This window comes from Natrix helvetica (genome assembly GCF_964273705.1).
Source record: "Natrix helvetica genome assembly, chromosome: 2".
NCBI classification, from domain to species: Eukaryota; Metazoa; Chordata; class Lepidosauria; order Squamata; family Natricidae; genus Natrix; species Natrix helvetica.
The window spans coordinates 297,290,876-297,306,753 of NC_138552.1; the positions used below are offsets into that span (position 1 = coordinate 297,290,876).

Genomic DNA, 15,878 nt, shown 5'->3' on the forward strand with positions numbered 1-15,878 from the left:
AGTTAGAATAGAATAAAATAGAATAGAATAGCAATAAGAATAGAATAGAGAATACAATACAATACAATAGCAAAGTTGGAAGGGACCTTGGCGGTCTTCTAGTCCAACCCCCTGCCTAGGCAGGAAACCCTATACCGTTTCAGACAAATAGCTATCCAACATCTTCTTAAAGACTTCCAGTGTTGGGGCATTCACAACTTCTGGAGGCAACTTCTGTTCCACTGATTAATTGTTCTAACTATCAGGAAATTTCTCCTCAGTTCTAAGTTGCTTCTCTCCCTGATTAGTTTCCACCCATTGCTTCTTGTTCTACCCTCAGGTGCTTTGGAGAATAGTTTGACTCCCTCTTCTTTGTGGCAACCTCTGAGATATTGGAACAATGCTATCATGTCTCCCCTAGAATAGAATAGAACAGAACACAATACAATACAATGAGAATTAGAATTAGAATTAGAATAATTAGAATCAGAATCATTAGAAAGGATAGAATGGAATGGAATGGAATGGAATGGAATACAATACAATTAGAATTATTAGATTTGTTAGAATTAGAGTAGGCTAGAATAGAATAGAAAAGGTTAGGATAGAATAGAAGAGAATAGAAGAGAAGAGAAGAGACGAGACGAGACAATGGATGGAAACCAACCAAGGAGAGAAGCAACCTGTAATTTTGGAGAAATTTCCTGACAGTGAGGACAATCAATCAGTAGAATAATTTGCCTCCAGAAATTGTGGGTGCTCCAAAATGGAGGGTTTTTTTTTAAAGAAAAGACTCAACAGCTATTTGACAGGGCTGGTAGGGTTTCCTGCTTGAGCCAAGGGGAAGACCTCCAAGGTCCCTTCCAGCTCTACTCTATTCTAATCTACTCTCCAGCCTGCATGGATTGCTTTTATTTATTTAGAAGGTGACTCCTAGTTTTCTTTTTTCTTTTTCTTTTGCAATGGACGAATGTGCTTTTGTGCCTGCTTATGCACCTTCCCAGCTCTGTTTGGTTTGCTCCTCCGCCACGGTGCCCGTTTCTTGGGGTGGGAGGAGGTCCCTTGGGGAACTGAGTTGCCCACCCCTGCCTTAATCACCCTCGCCTGCCCCTCGTGTCCTCCCCTCTCCTGGTCTCCCAAGGCGCATTGTCGTCCCCTCCCCCCCCAGCTTCAGCCGCATTAATATTCACGGGGCTTCCTCTCCACCAGCGTTTGACCTTGTGCGTGGCACGACTCTCCTTGAGTGGCACACTCATTTACACACTTGACACTTGTCACAGGTCGCCTCGACGGGCTCCCTGGAGCCTCGGGGAGGAGAGGCAGAAATGGCAGCTGACACTGACAGATCAGATCTCGTGTTGGGCGATTACGCTCATGTTGCGGTAACGGAGCTGCCGGCGGAGGGGACAGGCAGCCTGGCTGGCGGGGACGCTGCGTGCAACAGCAGCACGGGGCTGGGACGGGTTCTCCTCCATTTAACGACCATCCCCAACATTTCCGTGGCTAGTTGAGACATCGGTCCAGGTAGTGCGGCCCCGTTGTACGGCTTTTCCTGTCGGCATCATTAAACGAATCCCTGCAGATGTGAAATGAGTAACCCGGTTGTTGAGTGAATCCGTCTTCCCCACGGATTGCTTGTTAGAAGGGGATCGTCATGTGACCTCAGAGAACTGTGACTGTCATAAATGTGAGTCGGTTCCCAAGGGGCTGAATTTTGATCCATCAACCGTGGGAAAGTTCTAACGGTGGTGTGAAATAGGGTCATGTGCAGAAGTCGTATTCAGCCGGTTCAGACCGGTTCACCCAAACCAGTAGCGGAAACCTTTCACAGGCTCTATGCCAGGGGTGTCCAAACTTGGGATGTAGAGCAGATAAAGCAGATAAAAAACAGTATATAAACAGTCCTAAAAAATACCCAATTAAAATTACCCAGTTAAAAATATATCTGCCAAGAGGTATAATGAGGTTATGAATGGTCCAGGCCGGCTAAACGGAACAGGTGAGTCTTCAGTTTTCGTCGAAAGGAGAGAAAGTTGGTGGTGGTTCTGATATCGGGGGGGGGGGGGAGGTCATTCCAGAGGGTTGGGCCCATCACAGAGAAGGCTTTACTCCTAGGTGTCGCCCGTTGGCACTGCCTAGTGGACGGCACCCGGAGGAGCCCCTCCCTGTGAGAGCGAATCGGTCGCAGGGAAGTGTGTGGTAGGATGTGATCCCGCAAGTACCTAGGTCCTGAGCCATGGAGCGCTTTAAAGATGGTGATTAACACCTTGAAACGCACCCGAAAGACCACAGGCAGCCAGTGCAGCTCGCACAGGAGTGGTGTTACGTGGGAGTACCTAGTACTCCCAAAAATAGCCCGCGCGGCTGCGTTCTGGACTAGCTGCAGTCTTCGAGCGCGTCCCAAGGGAAGCCCCATGTAGAGGGCATTGCAGTAATCCAGCCGAGACGTCACCAGTGCATGAGTGACCGTGCGTAGGGCATCCCGGTCCAGTAGGGGGCGCAATTGGCGCACCAGGCGAACCTGGTGGAACGCCCCCCTTGCCACGGCTGCCACATGGTCATCCATTGACAGCCGGGCATCTAGGAGGACGCCCAAATTGCGCGCCCGTTCCACAGGGGGCAATTGTTCGCCCCCTATGGTCAGCGATGGAATCAACTGACTGAACCGGGTTGCCGGTAGCCACAGCCACTCAGTCTTGGAGGGGTTGAGCTTGAGTCTGTTGTCCCCCATCCAGACCCCGACGGCTTCCAAACACCGGGTCATCACCTCGACAGCCTCGTTGGGGTGGTCTGGGGTGGAAATGTACAGCTGAGTATCATCAGCGTACAGGTGGTACTCCACCCCAAAACCACGGATGATCTCCCCCAGCGGCTTCACATATGCGTTGAACAGAAGGGGCGAGAGGACCGACCCCTGAGGCACCCCACAAGTGAGTGGCCTCAGAGTCGACCTCTGCCCCCCTGCCAACACACATTGCGTCCGGTCGGAGAGGTAGGAGCCGAACCACCGCAAAACGGTGCCTCCAACTCCCATCCCCCCCAGCCGGCGCAATAGGAACCATGGTCGATGGTATCAAAAGCCGCCGAGAGATCTAATAGGACCAGGATAGAGGAACAACCCCTATTTCTGGCCCTCCAGAGATCATCGACCAACGCGACCAAGGCCGTCTCCGTGCTGTGTCCGGGCCGGAAGCCGGACTGGCGCGGGTCTAGATAGTCGGTTTCCTCCAGGTGACGTGGGAACTGTTGTGCCACCACGTTCTCTACAACCTATGTTTTTATGTTTCCATGTTTGTAGTCTATTTTATCTATTTCACTTGACTGTACACCGCCCCGAGTCCCTTTGGGGAGAGGGGGCGGTATAAAAATCGAAATAAAAGGTAAAGGTAAAAAGGGGAACTTTAAGACTTGTGGACTTCAACTCCCAGAATTCCCCAGCCATGCTGGCTGGGGAATTCTGGGAGTTGAAGTCCACAAGTCTTAAAGTTCCCAAGTTTGGACACCCCTGCTCTATGCCATCCTATTTAGGTACATTTTTGAGGCTGGGGGCTGAGCAAAGCAAATTTAGCGACCAACCAGTGGTAACAAAATGTGAAACAGGGGACCTTCTTTCATACGTGGTGGAAGTGTCCGAAAGCCAAAGAATCCTGGACCAAAATTCAAAAATGGTTAGAAGAAGTAACAGAACAAAAAACTGACATGAACCCTGAGCTGTTTCTTCTAGGAATAATAGAAAGAAATATTAGTAAGGATATCCAATATATAATGCTTCATGTAATCATTGCTGCCAGAATCTCATTTTTGGAAACAAAAAAACCATTCCCTCAAATGCAGAGATCATAAAACAGGTGCTAGAGTACGCCGAAATGGACAAACTAGCAATGGAACTAAGAGATCGAGAGGAAACGGAGTATTTATAAGATATGGGAAAGGTGGTAAAACTGGCTTGGAAAGAGATGTAAAATCAATGCATAAGGAACACCTAGTAAACTACAATAAAAGGAGATGGCATATACTTAGAAAGCAGTAGAGATGGAAATGTTGTATATACACGTATATGTTGTAAAAATGAGAAAGTATGAAACAAAGAGGAAGATGTAGAAGACAGCGGGTCATAAATTAGAAAACCCGAAATTAGAAAAAAGAAATACCGATAACGGAAAGCTGTTAAAGTGTAATGATGATTTTAATGTTTGGAAAATGCTGACTAAAAACACTTTTTTTTAAAAAAAATGTGAAACCCACCGCTGTTCATACGTCGCTTTTGTCAATGATGTTGTAACTTTGAACAGCCGCTAAACGAACCGTTGCAATGCGAGGACTAGCTGAATTTAACGTTTAAAATAAGGCAGGGGCACTCTGATTTCCTATCATGAATCCGTTCTCCAACTGAGATGACATCAATAGAATTCCTGAAATGTGCCAATTCTATAGGGGGGAAAGTGCCACAAAATTAAAAATCTGTTTTGCTGCAATTAACAGATTAACAGAGAATTGGAAGGGACCTTGTAGGTCATCTAGTCCAGCCCCCCTGCCCGCCCGAGAATCTTTTAATTTGGTGTTCATTTTTTTAGTGGGTATCTGGACTCCACCACAATGTTTGTCAACTTCAACCACTTTAAGACAACTGGACTTCAACTCCCAGAATTCCCCAGCCAGGGGAATTATAGGAGTTGAAGTCCACAATAAATAAAACTTTTCAGGCTGGGGAATTCTGGGAGTTGAAGTCCACAGTAAATGAAGGTTTTCTGGCTGGGGAATTCTGGGAGTTGAAGTCCACCAGTCTTAAAGTTCCCAAGTTGGATGCCCCTTGCTTTGAGGTATCTTGCTCAAGCAGGGGATTGGACTAGATGACCCCCAAGGTCCCTTCCAACTCTGTTATTCTGTAAGTCATCCTAGCTACGCTTCGCAGGGACGAAACGGCGAGCATGGATGACCTGCGACACACGAAGCCGCCCCCCCTCCCGCTCTTTGTCCCGTCTGGGCTTTCCTGCCTGTCAATCAATTTAATTGAGTGACCTGCCGGTGCGGAAGGTGGAAGAGGCGAGCGAGCGGCAAAGAGACCTTTCGTTTGGCCTCTTTGTGCTAACCGATGCTTCTTCGGTCTCCACTGTTGGTTCTTTTGACCCGGGGAGGGGGTGCTCCCCCAAGGTGACTTTAAGCAGCCCCCTCCCCCATTAGGCGTCTGAGGGCCCCCCACTCTCCAGGGGTTCCTGCATGCACCCTCTACCCGTGATGGCGAACCTATGGCAAGGGTGCTAGAGGTGCCACCCAGAGCCCTCTCTCTGTGGGCACCCGCACCGTTGCCAACTGGTCTTTCGGTTTCCCGCACATGCCTGCGTGCCTGCCAGCTGTTCTTCGCATGCGCTGAAGTGTCGGAAACCCAAAGACCAGCTGGCTGGCACACATGCGCTTGCCAGGCACCTCATCTTTGGGTTTCCGGTGTGAACGTGCCCCCGGGCAGCTGGTTATTGCATGCACCGGAGCGCCTAATCTTCGGGTTTCTAGCACTCCGACGCACCCAAAGGCCATATGCGCACTGCCCAGCTGGTCTTCAGGTTTATGGCGCTGCGGTGTGCCACGCATGCACACGCATTCCAGTTTGGGCACTAGGTGCCAAAAAGGTTCTCCATCCCTGCCCTATATGACGCCCGTTGGCTGAACCAAACATTCAGACTTCACACAACATCTGGATCCCATGCTCTGGGCTGGCTTCCCCAGCGCATGGGTTTAAACATGGGCTTGTTTGGATGCCATGCAAAGGCCCAGGCTTTTGGGGAGCTCTGCCACGTGCTGCCCATCACTCCTTCTTTTCCGCCACCCACCCACCCACCCAAAAAGGCCTACCCTGGACAAAGCATTGGTTTATTTGTTAATTAAATAGAATAACAGAGTTGGAAGGGACCTTGGAGGTCTTCTAGTTATGTATACAGGTAGTCCTCAGCTTGCGACCATAATTGAGCCCAAAATTTCGGTCGCTGAGCGAGGCAGTTGTTAAGCGAGTTTCGCCCCATTTCCTGTCCTTTCCTGCCGCCATTGCTAAGTGAATCATTGCAGTTGTGAAGTTAGTCCCAAGGCTGTTAAGTGCACCTGTCTTCTCCGTTGTGTTTGCTTGTCAGACGGTGACATGATCCAGGATGTGGCAGCCATCAAAAGGACGAGTTAGTTGCCTAGCAGTTGAATTTTATTCACGGGACTACGGCTGGGCTGCAATGGTTCCTTTTTTGGTGCCGTTGTAACTTTGAAACTAAAAGTTCCGTTGCAAGGCGAGGACTGCCTATAGGTGCATTCCTTCTCCTGCAGCATGCTAGTCCCTATGGAAGGTTTGGACTACACTTCCCATCCTCCAGCGACTCCATGGCCTGTCTGAATTACTGGGAGATACTGCAGGATCACTCTCTTCATAAGATCCTCTGAGAGAGAGAGAGAGGATGAGAGAGGGAGAGAGGGATGGGTGGGTGGAGGGACAGACAGAGATAGAGATAGATGATAGATGATAGATGATAGATAGATAGATAGATAGATAGATAGATAGATAGATAGATAGATAGATAGATAGATAGATAGATAGATAGATAGATGATAGATAGAAAGAGCGAGAGAAAGAGAGAGAGAAAGAGAGAAAGAGAGAGTGATAGAAAGAAAGAGAGAGATAGAAAGAGAGAAAGAGAGAAAGCTAGAAAGAGGTAGAGAGAGAAAAGAGAGAGAGAAAGAGATAGAGAGAAAGATAGAAAGAGGTAGAGAGAGAAAAGAAAGAGAGAAAGAAAGAGAAAGAGAGAGAGAGAAAGAGAGGGGGGATGGATTCTTGCTGCCTAGGAGAGCCCGTGGGGCCCCTCCCCTCCCTCCCCCCCTCTGCCACCTGAAAGCCTGCCAGCGCCCGCCTCTTCTTGCCAGATGTCCAAGGTTCTCGCCAGGTGGCTGCACCAGCCTCGCGCTTTCCCATTAATTAAATGTTGGTTTTTTCCACCACTCGTTGGACCTCCTTTATGGCCATTGTGGGAGTCCCAAGATTAGCCCCGTTAACAGCCGGCAGGAGAGCCACGCGGGGTCCCTCGCTCGGTCCGGGGGGGGGGGGGGGCTGCAGCTGCTCCCTTCCTCCGCTCCAGCCTGGATGGACCGAGCACAAAAAGCCAGCAATATGCCGTTTTCTCTTCCTTCCTTCCTTCCTACCTACCTTCCTTCTTTCCTTCTTTCTCTTTCTTTCTTTCTTTTTCTTTCTTTCTTTTTCTTCCTTCCTTCCTACCTACCTTCCTTCCTTCTTTCTTTCTTTCTTTCTTTTTCTTCCTTCCTTCCTTCCTACCTACCTTCATTCTTTCTTTCTTTCTTTCTTTTTCTTCCTTCCTTACCTACCTACCTTCCTTCCTTCCTTCTTTCTTTCTTTCTTTCTTTCTTTTTCTTTCTTTCTTTTTCTTCCTTCCTTCCTACCTTCCTTCCTTCCTTCATTCTTTCTTTCTTTCTTTCTTTTTCTTCCTTCCTTCCTACCTACCTACCTCCCTTCATTCTTTCTTTCTTTCTTTCTTTCTTTTTCTTCCTTCCTTACCTACCTACCTTCCTTCCTTCCTTCTTTCTTTCTTTCTTTTTCTTCCTTCCTTACCTACCTACCTTCCTTCCTTCCTTCTTTCTTTCTTTCTTTTTCTTCCTTCCTTACCTACCTACCTTCCTTCCTTCTTTCCTTCTTTCTCTTTCTTTCTTTCCTTTTCTTCCTTTCTTCCTTCCTTCCTTCCTTCCTTCCTTCCTTCCTTCTTTCCTTCCTTCCATCTTTCTTTCTTTCTTTCCTGGCTGGAGAATCCTGCTAAACTTTTACCGCCTCTCAGTCTGCAGCAGAGGCACAATGAATCGCGGGGCCATTAACTCAGTGCCAACGCCAAAACCTCGGCTTCCCAGAGGGGGCAGATTGTCCCGTCTTTAAAATGGGCAGAGCAAGAGTGAGGACAATTAACCTGGGGAAAAGCTTGCCACCGGAGGTTGTGGGTGCTCCATCATTGCAGGTTTCCAACAATAGACTGGATAACCATTTGACCAAGATGGCCTCGGGTCTCTCTTGGACAGGGGGTTGGACTAGATGACTTCTGAGGTTCCTTCCAGCCCAAGGATGGATGGATGGATGGATGGATGGATGGATGGATGGATGGAAGGAGAGCAAGGATAGGGAGGAAGGAGGGAAAGAGAAGGAAGGAAGGAAGGAAGGAAGGAAGGAAGGAAGGAAGGAAGGAAGGAAGGAGAGCAAGTGGAGGGAGGGAGGAGGGAAAGAGAAGGAAGGAAGGAAGGAAGGAAGGAAGGAAGGAAGGAAGGAAGGAAGGAGAGCAAGAGAAGGAAGGAAGGAAGGAAGGAAGGAGAGCAAGTGGAGGGAGGGAGGAGGGAAAGAGAAGGAAGGAAGGAAGGAAGGAAGGAGAGCAAGAGAAGGAAGGAAGGAAGAAGATAAGAGAAGGAAGAAAGGAAGGAAGGAGAGCAAGTGGAGGGAGGGAGGAGGGAAAGAGAAGGAAGGAAGGAAGGAAAGAAGGAAAGAAGGAAGGAAGGAAGGAAGGAAGGAAGGAAGGAAGGAAGGAAGGAAGGAAGGAAGGAAGGAAGGAAGGAAGGAAGGATCTGATCAGAGGAAGTTCCAACCTGGAGTAAAACGGAAATGTCCTGACAGTGAGAACAATTAATCAGTGGAACAGCTGGCCTTCAGACTCATACTTACGACGGTTGCAGCGTCCTAGGGAGGGTGTCACATTATCCCGTTTGCGACCTTCCTGCAAACAAAGTCAACGGGAATTCACTTCACAGCAGCAGCAATTTGCTTAACAACGGTGGCAAGGACGGACGTAAAACAGAGCAAAACTCACTTAACTATCTCGCCTAGCAACAGACGTTGCTAATTGTGGTTGTAAGTTGAAGACTCCCTGTGTTTCTCTCCAGCCACAGCGGAGTCCAGCAGCTGGCCTCTCTGGGGTCTCTTAACCCCCATTTCTAGAGACCCATCATCCCTGCCCGGAGGGATGATGAGCCCATGTGCCTGCAGCTGGAGGAGGCCCACTTCATGGACTCTCCCTTCCCAGCTGGGGGCTTCCTGACCCAAGAGAGAAATTCTCAGCATAAACTTTAATTAGGGATTTTCATTCTCTTTAATCTGGAAGCAACACCTGGGCAGCCATGGAGGCTGGAAGGGGCGGGGGATGTAGAAGTGGGGGGTGGGGAGAGCTCCTGGCTGGTTGGGGGAGGGGGCTCCTGAAAATGGAGGGGGGCGCAGACCAGCAACAGCAAATATTTCACGCTTGAGGGGGGGGCATTTTCCTGTCTGTTCTTGCAAGGTTGGCTTGTGTCGTAGAAGTGTCAGGGGGCCTGGGAGGTCCTTTAATCCACAGCCCCGAATTCTGACTTTGGCAGTTTTAAGATTTGAGACCTTCAACTCCCAGAATTTCCCAGCCAGCAGAGCATGGAATTTGAATTTAAAGCCTGCTGGCTGGGGGATTCTGGGAGTGGAAGTCCTCCCCTCTTAAAGCAGGCTGGCTGGGGGATTCTGGGAGTGGAAGCCCACCCCTCTTAAAGCATGGCTGGCTGGGGGATTCTGGGAGTGGAAGTCCTTCCCTCTTAAAGCATAGCTGGCTGGGGGATTCTGGGAGTGGAAGTCCTTCCCTCTTAAAGCATTCTGGCTGGGGGATTCTGGGAGTGGAAGTCCTTCCCTCTTAAAGCAGGCTGGCTGGGGGATTCTGGGAGTGGAAGTCCTCCCCTCTTAAAGCAGGCTGGCTGGGGGATTCTGGGAGTGGAAGCCCACCCCTCTTAAAGGATGCTGGCTGGGGGATTCTGGGAGTGGGAGTCCTCCCCTCTTAAAGCATAGCTGGATGGGGGATTCTGGGAGTGGGAGTCCTCCCCTCTTAAAGCATAGCTGAATGGGGGATTCTGGGAGTGGAAGCCCACCCCTCTTAAAGCATTCTGGCTGGGGGATTCTGGGAGTGGAAGTCCACCCCTCTTAAAGCATAGCTGGATGGGGGATTCTGGGAGTGGAAGTCCTCCCCTCTTAAAGCATGCTAGCTGGGGGATTCTGGGAGTGGAAGTCCATCCCTCTTAAAGCAGGCTGGCTGTGGGATTCTGGGAGTGGAAGTCCTCCCCTCTTAAAGGATGCTGGCTGGGGGATTCTGGGAGTGGGAGTCCTCCCCTCTTAAAGCATAGCTGGATGGGGGATTCTGGGAGTGGGAGTCCTCCCCTCTTAAAGCATAGCTGAATGGGGGATTCTGGGAGTGGAAGCCCACCCCTCTTAAAGCATTCTGGCTGGGGGATTCTGGGAGTGGAAGTCCACCCCTCTTAAAGCATAGCTGGATGGGGGATTCTGGGAGTGGAAGTCCTCCCCTCTTAAAGCATGCTAGCTGGGGGATTCTGGGAGTGGAAGTCCATCCCTCTTAAAGCAGGCTGGCTGTGGGATTCTGGGAGCGGAAGTCTATCCCTCTTAAAGCATGCTGGCTGGGGGATTCTGGGAGTGGAAGCCCATCCCTCTTAAAGCAGGCTGGCTGGGGGATTCTGGGAGTGGAAGCCCACCCCTCTTAAAGCATTCTGGCTGGGGGATTCTGGGAGTGGAAGTCCTTCCCTCTTAAAGCATTCTGGCTGGGGGATTCTGGGAGTGGAAGTCCTCCCCTCTTAAAGGATGCTGGTTGGGGGATTCTGGGAGTGGAAGTCCTCCCCTCTTAAAGCATTCTGGCTGGGGGATTCTGGGTGTGGAAGCCCACCCCTCTTAAAGGATGCTGGCTGGGGGATTCTGGGAGTGGAAGTCCTCCCCTCTTAAAGGATGCTGGTTGGGGGATTCTGGGAGTGGAAGTCCTCCCCTCTTAAAGCATTCTGGCTGGGGGATTCTGGGAGTGGAAGTCCTCCCCTCTTAAAGGATGCTGGCTGGGGGATTCTGGGAGTGGAAGTCCTCCCCTCTTAAAGCATTCTGGCTGGGGGATTCTGGGTGTGGAAGCCCACCCCTCTTAAAGCATGCTAGCTGGGGGATTCTGGGAGTGGAAGTCCTCCCCTCTTAAAGCATGCTAGCTGGGGGATTCTGGGAGTGGAAGTCCATCCCTCTTAAAGCAGGCTGGCTGTGGGATTCTGGGAGCGGAAGTCTATCCCTCTTAAAGCATGCTGGCTGGGGGATTCTGGGAGTGGAAGCCCATCCCTCTTAAAGCAGGCTGGCTGGGGGATTCTGGGAGTGGAAGCCCACCCCTCTTAAAGCATTCTGGCTGGGGGATTCTGGGAGTGGAAGTCCTCCCCTCTTAAAGCATGCTAGCTGGGGGATTCTGGGAGTGGAAGTCCATCCCTCTTAAAGCAGGCTGGCTGTGGGATTCTGGGAGCGGAAGTCTATCCCTCTTAAAGCATGCTGGCTGGGGGATTCTGGGAGTGGAAGCCCATCCCTCTTAAAGCAGGCTGGCTGGGGGATTCTGGGAGTGGAAGCCCACCCCTCTTAAAGCATTCTGGCTGGGGGATTCTGGGAGTGGAAGTCCTCCCCTCTTAAAGCATTCTGGCTGGGGGATTCTGGGAGTGGAAGTCCTCCCCTCTTAAAGGATGCTGGTTGGGGGATTCTGGGAGTGGAAGTCCTCCCCTCTTAAAGCATTCTGGCTGGGGGATTCTGGGTGTGGAAGCCCACCCCTCTTAAAGGATGCTGGCTGGGGGATTCTGGGAGTGGAAGTCCTCCCCTCTTAAAGGATGCTGGTTGGGGGATTCTGGGAGTGGAAGTCCTCCCCTCTTAAAGCATTCTGGCTGGGGGATTCTGGGAGTGGAAGTCCTCCCCTCTTAAAGGATGCTGGCTGGGGGATTCTGGGAGTGGAAGTCCTCCCCTCTTAAAGCATTCTGGCTGGGGGATTCTGGGTGTGGAAGCCCACCCCTCTTAAAGCATGCTGGCTGGGGGATTCTGGGTGTGGAAGCCCACCCCTCTTAAAGCATGCTGGCTGGGGGATTCTGGGAGTGGAAGCCAACCCCTCTTAAAGCATGCTAGCTGGGGGATTCTGGGAGTGGAAGTCCATCCCTCTTAAAGCAGGCTGGCTGTGGGATTCTGGGAGCGGAAGCCCACCCCTCTTAAAGCATTCTGGCTGGGGGATTCTGGGAGTGGAAGTCCTCCCCTCTTAAAGCATGCTAGCTGGGGGATTCTGGGAGTGGAAGTCCATCCCTCTTAAAGCAGGCTGGCTGTGGGATTCTGGGAGCGGAAGTCTATCCCTCTTAAAGCATGCTGGCTGGGGGATTCTGGGAGTGGAAGCCCATCCCTCTTAAAGCAGGCTGGCTGGGGGATTCTGGGAGTGGAAGCCCACCCCTCTTAAAGCATTCTGGCTGGGGGATTCTGGGAGTGGAAGTCCTCCCCTCTTAAAGCATTCTGGCTGGGGGATTCTGGGAGTGGAAGTCCTCCCCTCTTAAAGGATGCTGGTTGGGGGATTCTGGGAGTGGAAGTCCTCCCCTCTTAAAGCATTCTGGCTGGGGGATTCTGGGTGTGGAAGCCCACCCCTCTTAAAGGATGCTGGCTGGGGGATTCTGGGAGTGGAAGTCCTCCCCTCTTAAAGGATGCTGGTTGGAGGATTCTGGGAGTGGAAGTCCTCCCCTCTTAAAGCATTCTGGCTGGGGGATTCTGGGAGTGGAAGTCCTCCCCTCTTAAAGGATGCTGGCTGGGGGATTCTGGGAGTGGAAGTCCTCCCCTCTTAAAGCATTCTGGCTGGGGGATTCTGGGTGTGGAAGCCCACCCCTCTTAAAGCATGCTGGCTGGGGGATTCTGGGTGTGGAAGCCCACCCCTCTTAAAGCATGCTGGCTGGGGGATTCTGGGAGTGGAAGCCAACCCCTCTTAAAGCATGCTAGCTGGGGGATTCTGGGAGTGGAAGTCCATCCCTCTTAAAGCAGGCTGGCTGTGGGATTCTGGGAGCGGAAGTCTATCCCTCTTAAAGCATGCTGGCTGGGGGATTCTGGGAATTGAAGTCCTCCCATCTAAAATCCTGCTGGCTGGGGAATTCTGGGAGTGGAAGTCCATCCCTCTTAAAACATGCTGGCTGGGGGATTCTGGGAGTGGAAGCCCTCCCCTCTTAAAGCATAGCTGGCTGTGGGATTCTGGGAGTGGAACTCCTCCCCTTTTAAAGCATCCTGGCTGGGGAATTCTGGGAGTGGAGTCCACTTATTCTAAAGCATGCTGGCTGGGGTATTATGGGAATTGAAGTCCTCCCATCTAAAAACCTGCTGGCTGGGGGATTCTGGGAGTGGAACTCCTCCCCTTTTAAAGCATCCTGGCTGGGGGATTCTGGGAGTGGAAGTCCTCCTCTCTTAAAGCATCCTGGCTGGGGGATTCTGGGAGTCCACCCTCTTAAAGCAGGCTGGCTGGGGGATTCTGGGAGTGGAAGCCCACCCCTCTTAAAACAGGCTGGCTGGGGGATTCTGGGAGTGGAAGTCCTCCCCTCTTAAAGCAGGCTGGATGGGGGATTCTGGGAGTGGAAGTCCTCCCCTCTTAAAGCATCCTGGCTGGGGGATTCTGGGAGTGGAAGCCCATCCCTCTTAAAGCAGGCTGGATGGGGAATTCTGGGAGTGGAAGCCCTCCCCTCTTAAAGCATCCTGGTTGGGGGATTCTGGGAGTGGAAGCCCATCCCTCTTAAAGCAGGCTGGATGGGGGATTCTGGGAGTGGAAGTCCTCCCCTCTTAAAGCATGATGGCTGGGGGATTCTGGGACTGGAAGCCCATCCCTTTTAAAGCATCCTGGATGGGGAATTCTGGGAGTGGAAGCCCATCCCTCTTAAAGCAGGCTGGCTGGGGGATTCTGGGAGTGGAAGTCCTCCCCTCTTAAAGCAGGCTGGCTGGGGGATTCTGGGAGTGGAAGACCTCCCCTCTTAAAGCAGGCTGGCTGGGGGATTCTGGGAGTGGAAGTCCTCTCCTCTTAAAGCAGGCTGGCTGGGGGATTCTGGGAATGGAAGTCCTTCCCTCTTAAAGCAGGCTGGCTGGGGGATTCTGGGAGTGGAAGACCTCCCCTCTTAAAGTATGCTGGCTGGGGGATTCTGGGAGTGGAATTCCACCCCTCTTAAAGTATGCTGGCTGGGGGATTCTGGGAGTGGAATTCCACCCCTCTTAAAGTATGCTGGCTGGGGGATTCTGGGAGTGGAATTCCACCCCTCTTAAAGCAGGCTGGCTGGGGGATTCTGGGAGTGGAATTCCATCCCTCTTAAAGCAGGCTGGATGGGGGATTCTGGGAGTGGAATTCCACCCCTCTTAAAGTATGCTGGCTGGGGGATTCTGGGAGTGGAATTCCACCCCTCTTAAAGTATGCTGGCTGGGGGATTCTGGGAGTGGAATTCCACCCCTCTTAAAGCAGGCTGGCTGGGGGATTCTGGGAGTGGAATTCCACCCCTCTTAAAGTATGCTGGCTGGGGGATTCTGGGAGTGGAATTCCACCCCTCTTAAAGTATGCTGGCTGGGGGATTCTGGGAGTGGAATTCCACCCCTCTTAAAGTATGCTGGCTGGGGGATTCTGGGAGTGGAATTCCACCCCTCTTAAAGTATGCTGGCTGGGGGATTCTGGGAGTGGAATTCCACCCCTCTTAAAGTATGCTGGATGGGGGATTCTGGGAGTGGAATTCCACCCCTCTTAAAGTATGCTGGATGGGGGATTCTGGGAGTGGAAGTCCTCCCCTCTTAAAGTTTCCAGGTTTGGAAAACAAGGATTTTCTTGTTCTTAGGACCATCCCAATCTGGCTCTGAAATAACTAGCAGTTTCCGCTGCCAGCATCTGGTTCTTTAAAGTAGACTGCCCTTAAATACGGAAGCTCCTTTGATGGAAGGGGACAAATTAAATTTGCAAGGAGAAATTAAGATGCCCCCAGGACATCCTGCTGACAGGAAGGTCCGGCCAGGTGTTTTTTCTTCATGTGTTAAATTTGGGTTTGTTTAAATTTATGATTAATCGCTTAAATGTATCCCCACCGCCTCACGGGGTAGACCCACGTTCTAAAGAGTCGCTGTGGGGAGGAATGGGGAGGGGTCTCTAAATCTGATAAATAAAGTGGGGATTTCATGCAGGCTCCGCAGTGGGGGGAGGGAACTGATGAGAGAGTTTATTACCCTCCCCCCCCCCCCCAGTGGCTGAGCATGGACAGCTAAATAAATGGCTGTTCTCCCCATTTGGCCAAGGTTGAAGGGGCCAGGACATCATCATTTCAGGGGGTCAAGAGGGCCCCCATTAACGTCAACAGAGAGATGGGGAGTCATAACTCCATCTGCATTAGTGTGGAACCCATTTGGCCACAGTGGGGGAGGAGGAGAGAAAAGAGGAGGGAGGGAGGAGAGGAGGAGGGGATGGGAGCAGGGGGAGCAGAAGGAGAAGGAGAAGGGGAGGAGTAGGAAGAGGAAGTGGAAAAGGTGGAGGAGGAAGAAAGGAAGGAGGAGGAAGAGGAGAAGAGGGGGAGGAAGAGGAAGGGGAAAAGGAGGAGAGAAAAGAGGAGGGCGGAAGAGAGGGAAGGAGAGGGAAAGTGGAAAGAGAGGAAGATGGGGAGGGAGAGGAAGAGGGGGAGAGGAGGGGCAGAGGAAGAGAGGAGCAGGGGAGAGGAAGGGGAAGAAGGGAAAGGAGAGGAGGAAAGAAGAAAGTAGAGAAGGGAGGGAGGGAGGAAAGGAAAGGAAAATGGCATCAAAACAAAATAGGTGTATGGGATGGTAAGCAAAGCGACCCCGGTCCTATATTTTAATCTTTTATATGGAAAAATGAATGTTTAAAAGCATTCAAATCTGATAAGAATAATAACCATGAGAATTTATACTTGTAAATGTGTTCATGAGACTAAAAAAAAACCTTTTACAAAAAAAAAGGAGGGGGAGGAAGAAGGGGAGGAGGAGGAGGAGGGGATGGGAGCCGGTGGAGCAGGAGGAGAAAGAGAAGGGAAGGAGGGAGGAAAAGGAAGGGAAAAACAAGGAGGAGGAAGAAAGAAAGGAGGAGGAAGAG

General features: G+C 51.2%; 1 protein-coding gene across 1 annotated transcript in view; it reads left to right on the forward strand.

The window, feature by feature from the left end:
• Positions 1–6,106: 6,106 nt before the first annotated feature.
• Positions 6,107–15,878, forward strand: part of SEZ6 (seizure related 6 homolog) — a gene marked incomplete at its 5' end in the record, with an annotated part of 80,267 nt that continues 70,495 nt past the window's right edge. The window contains one exon of the mRNA XM_081943954.1: positions 6,107–6,140. Coding sequence (XP_081800080.1) covers positions 6,107–6,140 — 34 coding nt within the window. The remainder of the gene's footprint in view (positions 6,141–15,878) is intronic.